We start from the raw sequence: 13,302 nt of genomic DNA, 5'->3' as shown, positions 1-13,302 counted from the left end.
ACTTAAACATGGACATCATCAGATGGAGAACACAAAAATCAGATTGATTATATTCTTTGTAGCCAAAGATGAAGAAGCTCTATACAGTCAACAAAAACAAGACCAGGAGCTGACTGTGGCTCAGATAATGAACTCCTTATTGCCGAATTCAGACTTAAATTGAAGAAAGTAGGGAAAACCACTAGATCATTCAGGTATGACCTAAATCAAATCCCTTATGATTATACAGTGGAAGTGAGAAATAGACTTAAGAGCCTAGATCTGATAGATAGAGTGCCTGATGAACTATGGACAGAGGTTCATGACATTGTACAGGAGACAAGGATCAAGACCATCCCCATGGAAAAGAAATGCAAAAAAGCAAAATGGCTGTCCTGGGAGGACTTACAAATAGCTTTGAAAAGAAGAGAAGTGAAAAGCAAAGGAGAAAAGGAAAGATATAAGCATCTGAATGCAGAGTTCCAAAGAATAGCAAGGAGAGATAAGAAAGCCTTCCTCAGTGATCAATGCAAAGAAATAGAGGAAAACAACAGAATGGGAAAAACTAGAGATCTCTTCAAGAAAATTAGAGATACCAAGGGAACATCTCATGCAAAGATGGGCTCGGTAAAGGACAGAAATGGTATGGACCTAACAGAAGCAGAAGATATTAAGAAGAGATGGAATACACAGAATACACAAAAGAACTGTACAAAAAAGATCTTCATGACCCAGATAATCACAATGGTGTGATCACTGACCTAGAGCCAGACATCCTGGAATGTGAAGTCAAGTGGATCTTAGAAAGCATCACTACAAACAAAGCTAGTGGAGGTAATGGAATTCCAGTTGAGCTATTTCAAGTCCTGAAAGATGATGCTGTGAAAGTGCTGCACTCAATATGCCAGCAAATTTGGAAAACGCAGCCGTGGCCACAGGACTGGAAAAGGTCAGTTTTCACTTCAATCCCAAAGAAAGACAATGCCAAAGAATGCTCAAACTACCACACAATTGCACTTATCTCACACGCTAGTAAAGTAAGGCTCAAAATTCTCCAAGCCAGGCGTCAGCAATATGTGAACGTGAACTTCCAGTTGTTCAAGCTGGTTTTAGAAAAGGCAGAGGAACCAGAGACCAAATTGCCAACATTTGCTGGATCATCAAAAAAGCAAGAGAGTTCCAGAAAAACATCTATTTCTGCTTTATTGACTATGCCAAAGCCTTTGACTGTGTGGATCAGAATAAACTGTAGAAAATTCTGAAAGAGATGGGAGTACCAGACCACCTGACCTGCCTCTTGAGAAATTTGTATGCAGGTCAGGAAGCAACAGTTAGAACTGGACATGGAACAACAGACTGGTTCCAAACAGAAAAAGGAGTATGTCAAGGCTGTATATTGTCAGCCTGCTTATTTAACTTCTATGCAGATTACATCATGAGAAACACTGGGCTGGAAGAAGCACAAGCTGGAATCAAGATTGCCGGGTAGAAATATCAATAACCTCAGATATGCAGATGACACCACCCTTATGGCAGAAAGTGAAGAGGAACTAAAAAGCCTCTTGATGAAGGTCAAAGAGGAGAGTGAAAAAGTTGGCTAAAGCTCAACATTCAGAAAACGAAGATAGTGGCATCTGGTCCCATCACTTCATGGGAAATAGATGGGGAAACAGTGGAAACATGGACCACAGCCTTGTATAAATCAAAGAAACTATGAGCTTCTGCCTTGTAGGGCCACCCAAGACAGATAGGTTATGGTGGTGAGTTCTGACAAAATGTGGCCCACTGGAGAAAGGAATAGAAAACACTTCAGTATTCCTGCCTTGAAAACCCCATGAAAAATATGAAAAGACAAAAAGATAGGACACTGAAAGATGAACTCCCCAGGTCGGTAGGTGCCCCTTATGCTACTGGAGATCAGTGGAGAAATAACTCCAGAAAGAATGAAGAGACGGAGCCAAAGCAAAAACAACACCCAGTTGTGGATGTGACTCATGATGGAAGTAAGGTCCGATGCTGTAAAGAGCAATATTGTATAGGAACCTGATTTGTTAGGTTCATGAATCAAGGCAAATTGGAAGTGATCAAAAAAGAGATAGCAAGAGTGAATGTCAAAATTTTAGGAATCAGAGAACTAAAATGGACTGAAATGGGTGAATTTAACTCAGATGACCATTATATCTACTACTGTGGGCAAGAATCCCTTAGAAGAAATGGAGTAGCCATCATAGTTAACAAAAGAATCCGAAATACAATACTTGGATGTAGTCTCAAAAATGACAGAGTGATCTCTGTTTGTTTCCAAGGCAACCCATTCAATATCATGGTAATCCAAGTCTATGCCCCAACCAGTAACGCTGAAGAGGCTGAAGCTGAACGGTTCTATGAAAACTTACAAGACCTTCTAGAATTAACACCCAAAAAAAGATTTCCTTTTGATTATAGGGGACTGGAATGCAAAAGTAGGAAGTCAAGAAACACCTGGAATAAAAGGCAAATTTGGTTTTGGAGTACAGAATGAAGCAGGCCAACAGCTAATAGAGTTTTGTCAGGAGAATGCACTGGTCATAGCAAACACCCTTTTCCAACAACAAAAGAGAAGACTCTATACATGGACATCATCAGATGGTCAACACTGAAATCAGACTGATAATATTCTTTGCAGCCAAAGATGTAGAGCTCTATACAGTCAGCAAAAACAAGACCAGGAGCTGACTGTGGCTCAGATCATGAACTCCTTATTGCCGAATTCAGACTTAAATTGAAGAAAGTAGGGAAAACAACTAGACCATTCAGGTATGACCTAAATCAAATCCCTTATGATTATACAGTAGAAGTGAGAAATAGACTTAAGAGCCTAGATCTGATAGATAGAGTGCCTGATGAACTATGGACAGAGGTTCATGACATTGTACAGGAGACAGGGATCAAGACCATTCCCCAAGAAAAAGAAATGCAAAAAACCAAAATGGCTGTCTGGGGAGGCCTTACAAATAGCTGTGAAAAGAAGACAAGCCAAAAGCAAAGGAGAAAAGGAAAGATATAAGCATCTGAATGCAGAGTTCCAAAGAATAGCAAGGAGAGATAAGAAAGCCTTCCTCAGCAATCAATGCAAAGAAATAGAGGGAAACAATAGAATGGGAAAAACTAGATATCTCTTCAAGAAAATTAGAGATACCAAGGGAACATTTTATGTAAAGATGTGCTCAATAAAGGACAGAAATGGTACAGACCTAAGAGAAGCAGAAGACATTAAGAGGTGGCAAGAATACACAGAAGAACTGTAGAAAAAGATCTTCATGACCCAGATAATCACGATGATGTGATCACTCACCTACATCCTGGAATGCAAAGTCAAGTGCATTTTGTTTAGGATGTTTAGGAAGCATCACTATGAACAAAGCTAGTGGAGGTGAAGGAATTCCAGTTGAGCTATTTCAAATCCTGAAAGATGATGTTGTGGAAGTGCTGCACTCAATATGCCTGCAAATCTGGAAAACTCAGCAGTGGCCACAGGACTGGAAAAGGTCAGTTTTCATTCCAATCCCAAAGAAAGGCAATGCCAAAGAAAGCTCAAACTACCACACAATTGCACTCATCTCACATGCTAGTGAAATAATGCTCAAAATTCTCCAAGGAAGGCTTCAACAATATGTGAACTATGAACTTCCTGATGTTCAAGCTGGCTTTGAAAAGGTAGAGGAACGAGAGATCAAATTGCCAACATCTGTTGGATCATCGAAAAAGCAAGAGTTCCAGAAAAACATCTACTTCTGCTTTATTGACTATGCCAAAGCCTTTGACTGTGTGGATCACAATAAACTGTGGAAATTCTTCAAGAGGCAGGAATACCAGATCACCTGACCTGCCTCTTGAGAAATCTGTATGCAGGTCAAGAAGCAACAGTTAGAACTAGACATGAAACAACAGACTGGTTCCAAATCGGGAAAGGAGTACATCAAGGCTGTATATTGTCACCCTGCTTATTTAACTACTATGCAGAGTACATCATGAGAAATGCTGTGCTGGATGTAGCACAAGGTGGAATCAAGATTGCTGGGAGAAATATCAATAACCTCAGATGTGCAGATGACACCACCTATGGCAGAAAGTGATGAAGAACTAAAGAAACTCTTGATGAAAGTGAAAGAGGAGCTTGAAAAAGTTGGCTTAAAGCTCAACATTCAGCAAACAAAGATCATGGTGTCCAATCCCATCACTTCATGGGAAATAGATGGGGAAACAGTGGAAACAGTGGCAGACTTTATTTTTGGGGGCTCCAAAATCACTGCAGATGGTGACTGCAGCCATGAAATAAAAAGATGCTTATTCCTTTGAAAGAAAAGTTATGACCAACCTAGACAGCATGTTAAAAAGCAGAGATGTTACTTTTCCAAGTAAGGTTCATCTAGTCAAGGCTATGGTTTTTCCAGTAAGTCATGTATGGATGTGAGAGTTGGACTATAAAGGAAGCTGAGTACCAAAGAATTGATGTTTTTGAACTGTGGTGGTGGAGAAGACTCTTGAGAGTCCTTTGGACTACAAGGAGGTCCAACCAGTCCATCCTTAAGGAAATCAGTCCTGAATATTCATTGGAAAGACTGATATTGAAGCTGAAACTCCAATATTTGGGCCACCTAATGCGAAGAGCTGACTCATTTGAAAAGACGTTGATGCTGGGAAAGATTGAAGGCCAGAGGAGAAGGTGACTACAGAGCATGAGATGGCATGCTCAGTGGACATGAGATTAATTTCCGTGAGTTGGTGATGGACAGGGAAGCCTGGTGTGCTGCAATCCATGGGGCCACAAACAGGCGGATATGACTGAGCAACAGAACTGAACTGAACTTGACATTTAGTGGATGCTGTAAAGATCGAGAAAAGTATCAGAGGAAAGAATAGAGACAAAATGAGAGGGATGAGAAAGATCTGCTATTTGAGAGGAATTTCTGAGTGTTCAGTCTGAAGGAGTAATATTTTCAAGGTAAGAATTTTAAAATGTTAGCTATTGTAGGGAACTTGAAGAACTGATAAGGAGGCCTTTAGAGTGATAATTATGAGGTCTTAGTGAATTGTAGGATTGTGAAGGCAGAAGTCAGAAAGTGAAACAAAAGGTGAACAGTAGCCATAGATTTATTGACCACTGACAGGAGAGATCAAGATTTATCCTTTCTGAGGAGTGTAAAATTAGGAAATATATATATGCTTGCTAGGGAAAGTTTGCTCAAAGTAGGTGATTTATTTACCTTAAGGCACCTTACAACCCTTCACAATATATCTCTGAAATCCTAGTGCCAATTCAGGTTTGGTCAACCTGGTGGTTATCTACAAATAGCAGACAGTTATATTTTGCCAAATTTAATTAGCATTTGTCATTTCATGCTAACAGCTTGTTATGGTCCACTGGGAGAAAAGAAGTCAGTAAGTACACAATTTGTCTCTACTTTAATACAAATTTGCTGTCATTCGTATGTTTGAATAGAAGTCTAAATTTGGATTGTATTTGTAGCCTGGAGACATATGGACTGCCAACTGCCACAAATGCACCTGTACTGATGCAGAGACTGTAGACTGTAAACTCAAGGAGTGTCCTTCTCCACCCACATGCAAACCTGAAGAGAGACTTGTAAAGTTCAAAGATAATGATACCTGCTGTGAAATTGCATACTGTGGTATGTATTCATAATACCTTGTTTTCTTTTCTACTTTATTTTATTGAGACATAATTGACATAAAACAGTATTAGTTTCAGGCATACAATATAATGATTCCATATATATATATATACACACACACACATATATATATATATATATTGGAAAGTGGTCACCACAGTAAGTCTAGTTAACACCACCTATAGTTACAATATTTTTCCTTGGAATGAGAACTTTTAAGATCTACTTTCTTAGCAATATAATGCATTATTTGATTTGAATTGAACATTTCTTTACTTATTCATATATTCAAGAGACATTTATTGAGCCACTAATCTGAGTCAAATAGTTGATAGGTATGACAAATAGCAATCAATATTTGCCTCTTAAAACTTACTATCTTTTGAGTAGGAGAAACCTAGAATTAACAGTTATGAATATAATCAGTAGATTAAAAGGAGATGATGGTGTTATGGGAAGAAACTTTATAATGTTGCCTTGTTGACTGGTAAATATGATCTCATATACAATTTCTGTTTTATAAATAAAAAATTATAATGTTTGTCTTAGGGTAAAATATGTATTTGTTTTTCAGAACCAAGAACATGTTTATTTAACAATAATGACTATGAGGTAAAGTTATTTCTACTTTAATGTACTTTTATTATCATAATTAAGAATAAATGCAGAGTCTCTCAGCTAATACAAAAAAAATCATATGTAATGGTGGGGTGGAATCCATTCAGTTTTTACCCATATTCATTTCAAAAGAAAGGTCAAATGTAACATCTACCACAACTTGCTTCAAAGGGGAACAATATTCTTGGTCATTAATCTAACAATGGAGCTGTTGAACAGAATTTCCCATGGGTTTCCCCAGGTGGAGAAGACATATAACATTCAAATCAATGAACAGAGTTAAACTGTAATTATAATCAGAAAGATCTAATGGCTGAATTGTCAGAGATCAAATAGGAAAAAATCAGAACTCCATTCTGAGGATATTACAACACAGTATATTCAGGGCTGATCTGACAACTGATTTGACATATTGGAAAGTAATTTAATTTTTTTAGAAAAAGTATCAGAAAGCCATAAAAAACAGATGATTCTCAAATTGATAATAATACATGTGAACTGGTGGCACTAAATATTACAAGAATTAAATCTAGACTAAAATATGTGGTATGTTAGGAAATACATAAAACAGAGCCTATAAGTTAATAATAATTTAATTTGGTTAAAGTTAATTTAATTTAATAATTTACTTTGGGGCTTCCTTGATAACTCAATTGGTAAAGAATCTGCCTGCACTTTAGGAGACCCTGGTTAAATTCCTGGGTTGGGAAGATCCACTGGAGAAGGGATAGGCTACCCACTCCAGTGTTATTGGGCTTCCCTTGTGGCTCAGCTGGTAAAGAATCCACCTGCAATGCAGGAGACCTGGGTTTGATCCCTGGGTTGGGAAGATCCCCTGAAGAAAGGAAAGGGTACCCACTCTAGCATTCTGGCCTAGAGAATTCCTAGGACTGTATAGTCCATGGGGTCTCAAAGAACTGGACAGGACTGAGTGACTTTTACTTTACTTTGGTAACTCATTTCTTATACTCACATTTCTACTTGGGTTTCTTAAATTTTAGTTTTAAAGGTGATCTGATGAAAATCTATGACAGTTTTGGAATATAAAATATGATGATATTTAAAGAACAAAGCAAAATTATACCTCTAATCATTTATATGCAAAACAGTTGAAATAATAAAATTTGAGCTTACCTGAAAGTTCACTTTGTGATTTGAGGGAATTTCCCAAACTGATGTTTGAATTTTGTACATAAAGTAATTATAAAGCAATCTGAGTAGCAATCTAGAGAGCTTTAAAAGCATAAAAACATAAGCAAAGGTAGAAGATATATTGTGAGATTTTTTTAAATCCTTAAAAAAATATCATAGAACTACTGTAGATGAATCTTAATTTGAGGATTGAAAATCTTGACACATTCTGTGCCCTCAGTGAAGATCTTTGATTATTCATGGAAGTCTTTAACCTACTTTTTCTTAAATATTAATCTAATGGCTCAAAGTGTCTCTGGAAATTCACTAGACATTACAAATTTGAAAAGATGTACAGGATTTATTGTCAACCTGAAACAGAAATGAAGATCAATAATCATTAGTTCCCTCCTCCTCCCCACCTTCCAGGTTGGTGCTTCATTTGCTGACCCTAACAACCCGTGTATCTCTTACTCCTGCCACAACACTGGTTTCGTTGCCGTGGTTCAAGACTGCCCGAAGCAGACCTGGTGTGCAGAAGTAAGTCATCTTCTTAAGGAATAATCAACAAGATTCACTTCTTATGATAAATATAAATATATCTAGTCTTATTCGTAAAAATTTTTGCCTAGCAATAGACATAAATCTCTTACAGATTTCATTCCAGTTATGTCATCTACCTTTAGTTGCCAATTATACTTTTCATATCAAATATGTATTTGCAGGCTCTATAAAGCTTAATCTAGTGCTATTCTAGAAGTAAGTTACTATAGAAAGACTGTTGCTATATTTTAAACAACAACAACAAAAAGCTAGTATTTTTCAAGGTCATGGCTTCAGGTTAATAATTTTCTATAAAAGAACACATTTTAAAATAGAATCACCTAAGTATGTACAGTTCAGATTGCTCTTTGTGTCACAGTTTTTATCCCCTGAAAATAAGATGAGGGTTTTGCTTTAATGAATGCGTAAGCTTAAATTATTAAGGAAGTTTTACATTTCACTAATTTTTTTCCTGAAGATATAATTGATAACATAAAGTTTTATTTTAGACTGCCAACTTTGGATTTCAACATTTACTGAGTTTTTACTTCAGAGAGTTATAAGTTGGAGATTATAATAATGTAAGGTACAAATCTTGCTTGTGAGAAACTTAAGTGTTGAGTCATAATGTCATTATTAAAGTATATTTTTCAATTAAGGGAGGAGTATTCTTTTACTCTTGGGCATTTTATTTTAAAGAGGAATTTAGTTTAAGTGTTGTTTTTCCATTTCTATCCACTGTTGAAAAGTTTGGTGTTAATAGTCTCACTTTTATTACTATGCTTTCCTCTCTGTGTTGATTGGATCTGAGATCTTTATGTTTATCTGTTCCATTCCTTCCTTTGTAATGCTATTTCAATAAGTTAACAAATGCTATATTATTTATAGAAAAATACAAGATTTTTTCAGTCATTTTCTTTTTCTCTGACTCCTATAGGAAGACAGAGTCTACGATTCAACAAAATGTTGCTATACATGTAAGTAAAATTAAATTCCACATATGAGAGAAATGTAAATTGTTAACAAAGATTTAGTATTTCTTTAAAACAAAATGACAGATCATTAATACAAAGTCTCCTGTGTTTTTAACACAACCAGTAATCTAACTCATATGCATACTGATGATTAATATAATGCATTATATTTTCTTACTTATGTTGGTTGCAACACTCTTCCAAGTAAAAACCAGTGATGTTTACAAGGGTGAAAATTTAATTTTCATGGAAAAAGTTTTGTTTGCTCTCCTAACATTGGCAAATTATATTGTAAATTGTTGTATTAGATCATAAGGATGATCAGCAATGAGAAAACAGATGTGCAAAACAACCATCCCCCCTTTTTCCTCCTCCCCTCTTTCCTCCTTCCTCTTACCTTCTTCCCTTTCTTTTCCTTCTTTTCCTTCCCCTTCTCCTATGATAGTAATAATAGAATAATAATAACATTTATTGAGTATTACCCTGGTACCTTGTGCTGGGTGCTGAGATAGTCCCTCCATACCATTGTGAAGTATTTGTTATTATTCTCTACTTTATGATTAGGAAAATTGAGACTTAGCAATTGTTAATGTTAAACCTCATTTCTGACTCTGTTTTCCATTTTGTTTTAGGTAAACCTAATTGCAGATCTTCATCCGTGAATGTGACTGTTAACTATAATGGTTGCAAGAAAAAAGTTGAGATGGCAAGATGCGCAGGGGAATGCAAGAAAACCATCAAGTAAGTTTCTCTTTGTATACTGTATGTGAAGTTCGTAGCATTGTGGAGAAAATTAAGCTTTGAAAACATTACATGAACAAATATTTACATGAGATCTAATTATCAGGACCTGATTCAAATAAAATATTAATATCTACAAAATAAAATAAACATTTTAAATAGTAATTAAGCATTTTGAAGTTGTTTTCTATATAAGTCAGACATAATATGTTTATGGTAAATGTATTTATTTTCATAAAGTGATTACAGACATAAGTCAAGCAAATACTCTTGCTTAAAAGTGTTTTTAAAAATGTCACTTGCATTTTAAACATAGCATATATTACATGTTTTCCCTTTTGTATACTTTCACATGTAGATTAATTATGGAGAATAATAATTTGGTATTAAGTTGTATATTTTTAAAATGTTCTGTTTATATTTTTGTATCATATTGCTCTAACTGTGAGGTTGCTATCTTCACTTTTTTGGTCTTATATACAAATTACTATGAATCCATAGCAGAAATATACAATAAAGGCAAAGAATAAATTGGCTAGAAGACTTGCTAAATCATTTAGACAATTGGAGTCTGAGCATTGATGTCAATTTATTTCAGAAAGCATTCTGAAAATATTTATTACTGAACCTTTTTTTTTCTTTTAGGTATGATTATGATATCTTTCAGTTGAAAAATTCATGCCTTTGCTGCCAAGAAGAAAACTATGAGTATAGGGAAATTGATCTTGACTGTCCTGATGGTGGTACAATACCATATAGGTACAGGCATATCATTACATGTTCCTGTTTAGACATATGCCAACAGTCTATGACTTCAACAGTCAGTTAATAATAAATGGCATTACCTTTCCTGCTGTAACAGACCAGGTATTTATTTTATAAGTGAACAAAAATAATGACTAAATTGTGAAAATAACTAAACATTTACATATTGCTCAAAAAGTGAGTTGTCATTATGAGGTTTTTTGTTCTTTGATTGACTGGATCTAAAAAATAAATACAACTTTGCAAGCAATTAGTGAACATGTGTATTTATTTGGTAGCAATAAGAATTCTGGAAGTCAAGGAGAAACTAAGTCATGTCGTGGCTCCTCAGTATATTTGTCTTCTACTCTTCATCTGGATGAGGCCATTATCCTATTTTGTTCCTTTACTTCATGGTTAAGCTTATGAAAATGTGAATTTTGTTCATCACCCCTTTCATCTATGACACCTCCCTCTGCTTAGGATACTGGTGACCTTCTTATGATTTTTTCCTGTAGGTTCTGATATCATTTTCACTCTTCCATTCTTGAAACATTTTTCTTGCAGTTTCTATGACATCATTTTTAATTAGCATTCCTATATTCTGTGGACACTTTCACTTTTGCCAGTCTTTTAAATCTCAGTCCTCCAAAGTTGTATCTCCTTCCTCTTCTCATTTTACTGAGGCTCCTTGGAAGATTTCATCAACATAGGTAGATGTGTTTATACACTGAATATTTCCAATCTATGCCTCCAGCCCTAAACTCTTCTTTGAATTACATCAATAGAATTGCATTGATAAAACTGAGTTTACATCTCTAACTGGACATTCTGTGCATGGAAGCTAAGTTGCTTCAGTCATGTCTGACTCTGTGTGACCCTGTGGACTGTAGCCCACCAAGCTCCTCTGCCCATGGCAAGAATACTGGAGTGGGTTGCCATGCCCTCCTCCAGGGGATCTTCCCCACCCAGGGATTGAACCTGCATCTTTTACATCTCCGGCATTGGCAGGCGGGTTCTTTACCACTAGCGCCACCTGGGAGAAGCCAGGTACCACAAATTCAGCAAGCCAAACTTAAATGTCACTCCCCTTAAACCCACATTTCTACTTGTATTTTGCATACCTTGAGGTAGTTAGCTAGCAGTTGAGGTTCAATAATATCATGACTGTCATCTTCAGTACATTCTTTGCTGCTTCACACACATACCTTCCCATATGCATATTTCCAAATGTGCCTTTAACAACATTGTTTACATATGTAAAACATACACAGTTACTAACAACGTATGTTAGTACATTAGTACCTTTCCAAATCCATTTTCTCATAATCTACTTCTGTACTACTCACCTTTTTATATGACTTGGACTATTGGTAAATTTAACCATCATCAAATACTGCATGTCCAATGGTGGTTGAAGAATTGATATGTTAGGATCTTGGTAACTGCCAACAAAAGGTGAACAATAACTAAATCCAGGTGGATACTACAGATACTTTTAAATTTGGTCCCAAGGCCTTTGACTTTCCTCCATGTCTTGTCACTGTTTCCAGCTTTTTCTTCCTCTCAGTCTATACCAGAATGAGTCAGTTGGCAAAATGTTTGGTATATGAGCCCTTCAAAATCCGAATGGGTGGCATCATAAGTTTTTCAATACCTTTCACATCGGGGAATGGTAAACACAGAGTCAACCATACACTTACATCTCAGCCTTTTACTGCATGACAGTAACACTATTCTCCCTTAGTCAGAATTGGTCATCCCAGACAATATGATGATGGAGACAGAATTTTCAGCCTAGAAAGGCTGTTCAAAGTCACAAAAGACCCAAAATCGCTATAAAGGACTTTGAGCAAAGGGGAGAGAATGTAATATAAATGTTGATTTCTGATTCATGTAATATATCATACAGTGCAGTCAACATATTAGCTTCACAGGTTAGTATCCCTCAGCTGGTGTTAGTGAGGAGCTCCCAAAGTCCAGATTTTAGGTTTAACATTTATGCAGAATAAGACAATTTCACTGAAGCTGTATGCACCCATTGCCTTTTGCTTTTCATTTTGAAATTTTTTTTCAGTTGAAAGGAGTTCTGTACATTGGTTCATGGTAATAAATAAAATATTCAATAAGCCATGGATAAAAGTACTTCCCAAGACATGTTAAGCACAAAAGGAAAATTCAAATCAATAATTGGTTATATTGGAGAAAACAAGTACTGATCTCTCCCCCCATCAGAAAAGGATCAAAGTTGTCCACCTGTTACCCGGAGGCTGCCTGGTAGACTATAAAGCAGGTACTGAGTTGGAATTGATATCTATATTGATTCCAAACCAATATTTGGAAACAAATTTCTGGGATCCACCCATTTTGTTTCATTGATTATAGAAATATCTAGAAAAGCAGCTTCAATTCCAGTTGCCATCAAATTACACTTATTTCACAATAAGTGTAATATATCCTTCACAGGATATTGTGAGGCATTGTCCAGAGTTCCCTTCAAAAATAAAAGATTCATTTTCCCAACTTTCGAGAGTGCTGCCAGAAGATTTCTTATGGCTGTCTGCCTCCTTCAGGGATTATCTCAGTTAAGGAAAGTCATGTCTTTCAATGTCATGGCCCCTTTCTGGAAAAATGTGGAGCGCCCAATGACTGAGGGATGGTAGAAAGCTTTGGCCCTCTTATCACAATTTGGATCTTAAGAATGCCCTGAAAGGTTGACCAAGGCTTTCACTGAAGATACATAATGGCTTGATTTCTCCCTCTATCCAGCCTTGATTCCTTCCTTCTCTTCCACAATTTTGGATTCCAAGAGCTTCCCTAATATGTTTGTTAATATCTATCTCAGAGTCTGATCCTAGGGAATTCAATCTTCATTACTTATAGAAATTCAGAATCAT

The 13,302-nt window shown here is 36.2% G+C and overlaps 1 protein-coding gene across 1 annotated transcript in view; it reads left to right on the top strand.

Moving 5' to 3' along the window:
- The window catches only part of LOC105003552 (apomucin-like), a gene marked incomplete at its 5' end in the record, with an annotated part of 37,000 nt that extends 26,324 nt beyond the window's left edge, over positions 1 to 10,676 (top strand). Inside the window, 7 exons of the mRNA XM_010860772.1 lie at positions 5,369 to 5,400; positions 5,489 to 5,651; positions 6,229 to 6,266; positions 7,833 to 7,943; positions 8,884 to 8,923; positions 9,553 to 9,661; positions 10,307 to 10,676. Coding sequence (XP_010859074.1) covers positions 5,369 to 5,400; positions 5,489 to 5,651; positions 6,229 to 6,266; positions 7,833 to 7,943; positions 8,884 to 8,923; positions 9,553 to 9,661; positions 10,307 to 10,490 — 677 coding nt within the window. The remainder of the gene's footprint in view (positions 1 to 5,368; positions 5,401 to 5,488; positions 5,652 to 6,228; positions 6,267 to 7,832; positions 7,944 to 8,883; positions 8,924 to 9,552; positions 9,662 to 10,306) is intronic.
- Between the last annotated feature and the right edge of the window lie 2,626 nt (positions 10,677 to 13,302).

Source organism: Bison bison, unplaced genomic scaffold, assembly GCF_000754665.1.
Source record: "Bison bison bison isolate TAMUID 2011002044 unplaced genomic scaffold, Bison_UMD1.0 scf7180017864470, whole genome shotgun sequence".
Taxonomy (NCBI): domain Eukaryota; kingdom Metazoa; phylum Chordata; class Mammalia; order Artiodactyla; family Bovidae; genus Bison; species Bison bison.
The sequence above is the reverse complement of the archived record's forward strand: the minus strand, read 5'-3'. Positions and strand labels throughout refer to the sequence as shown.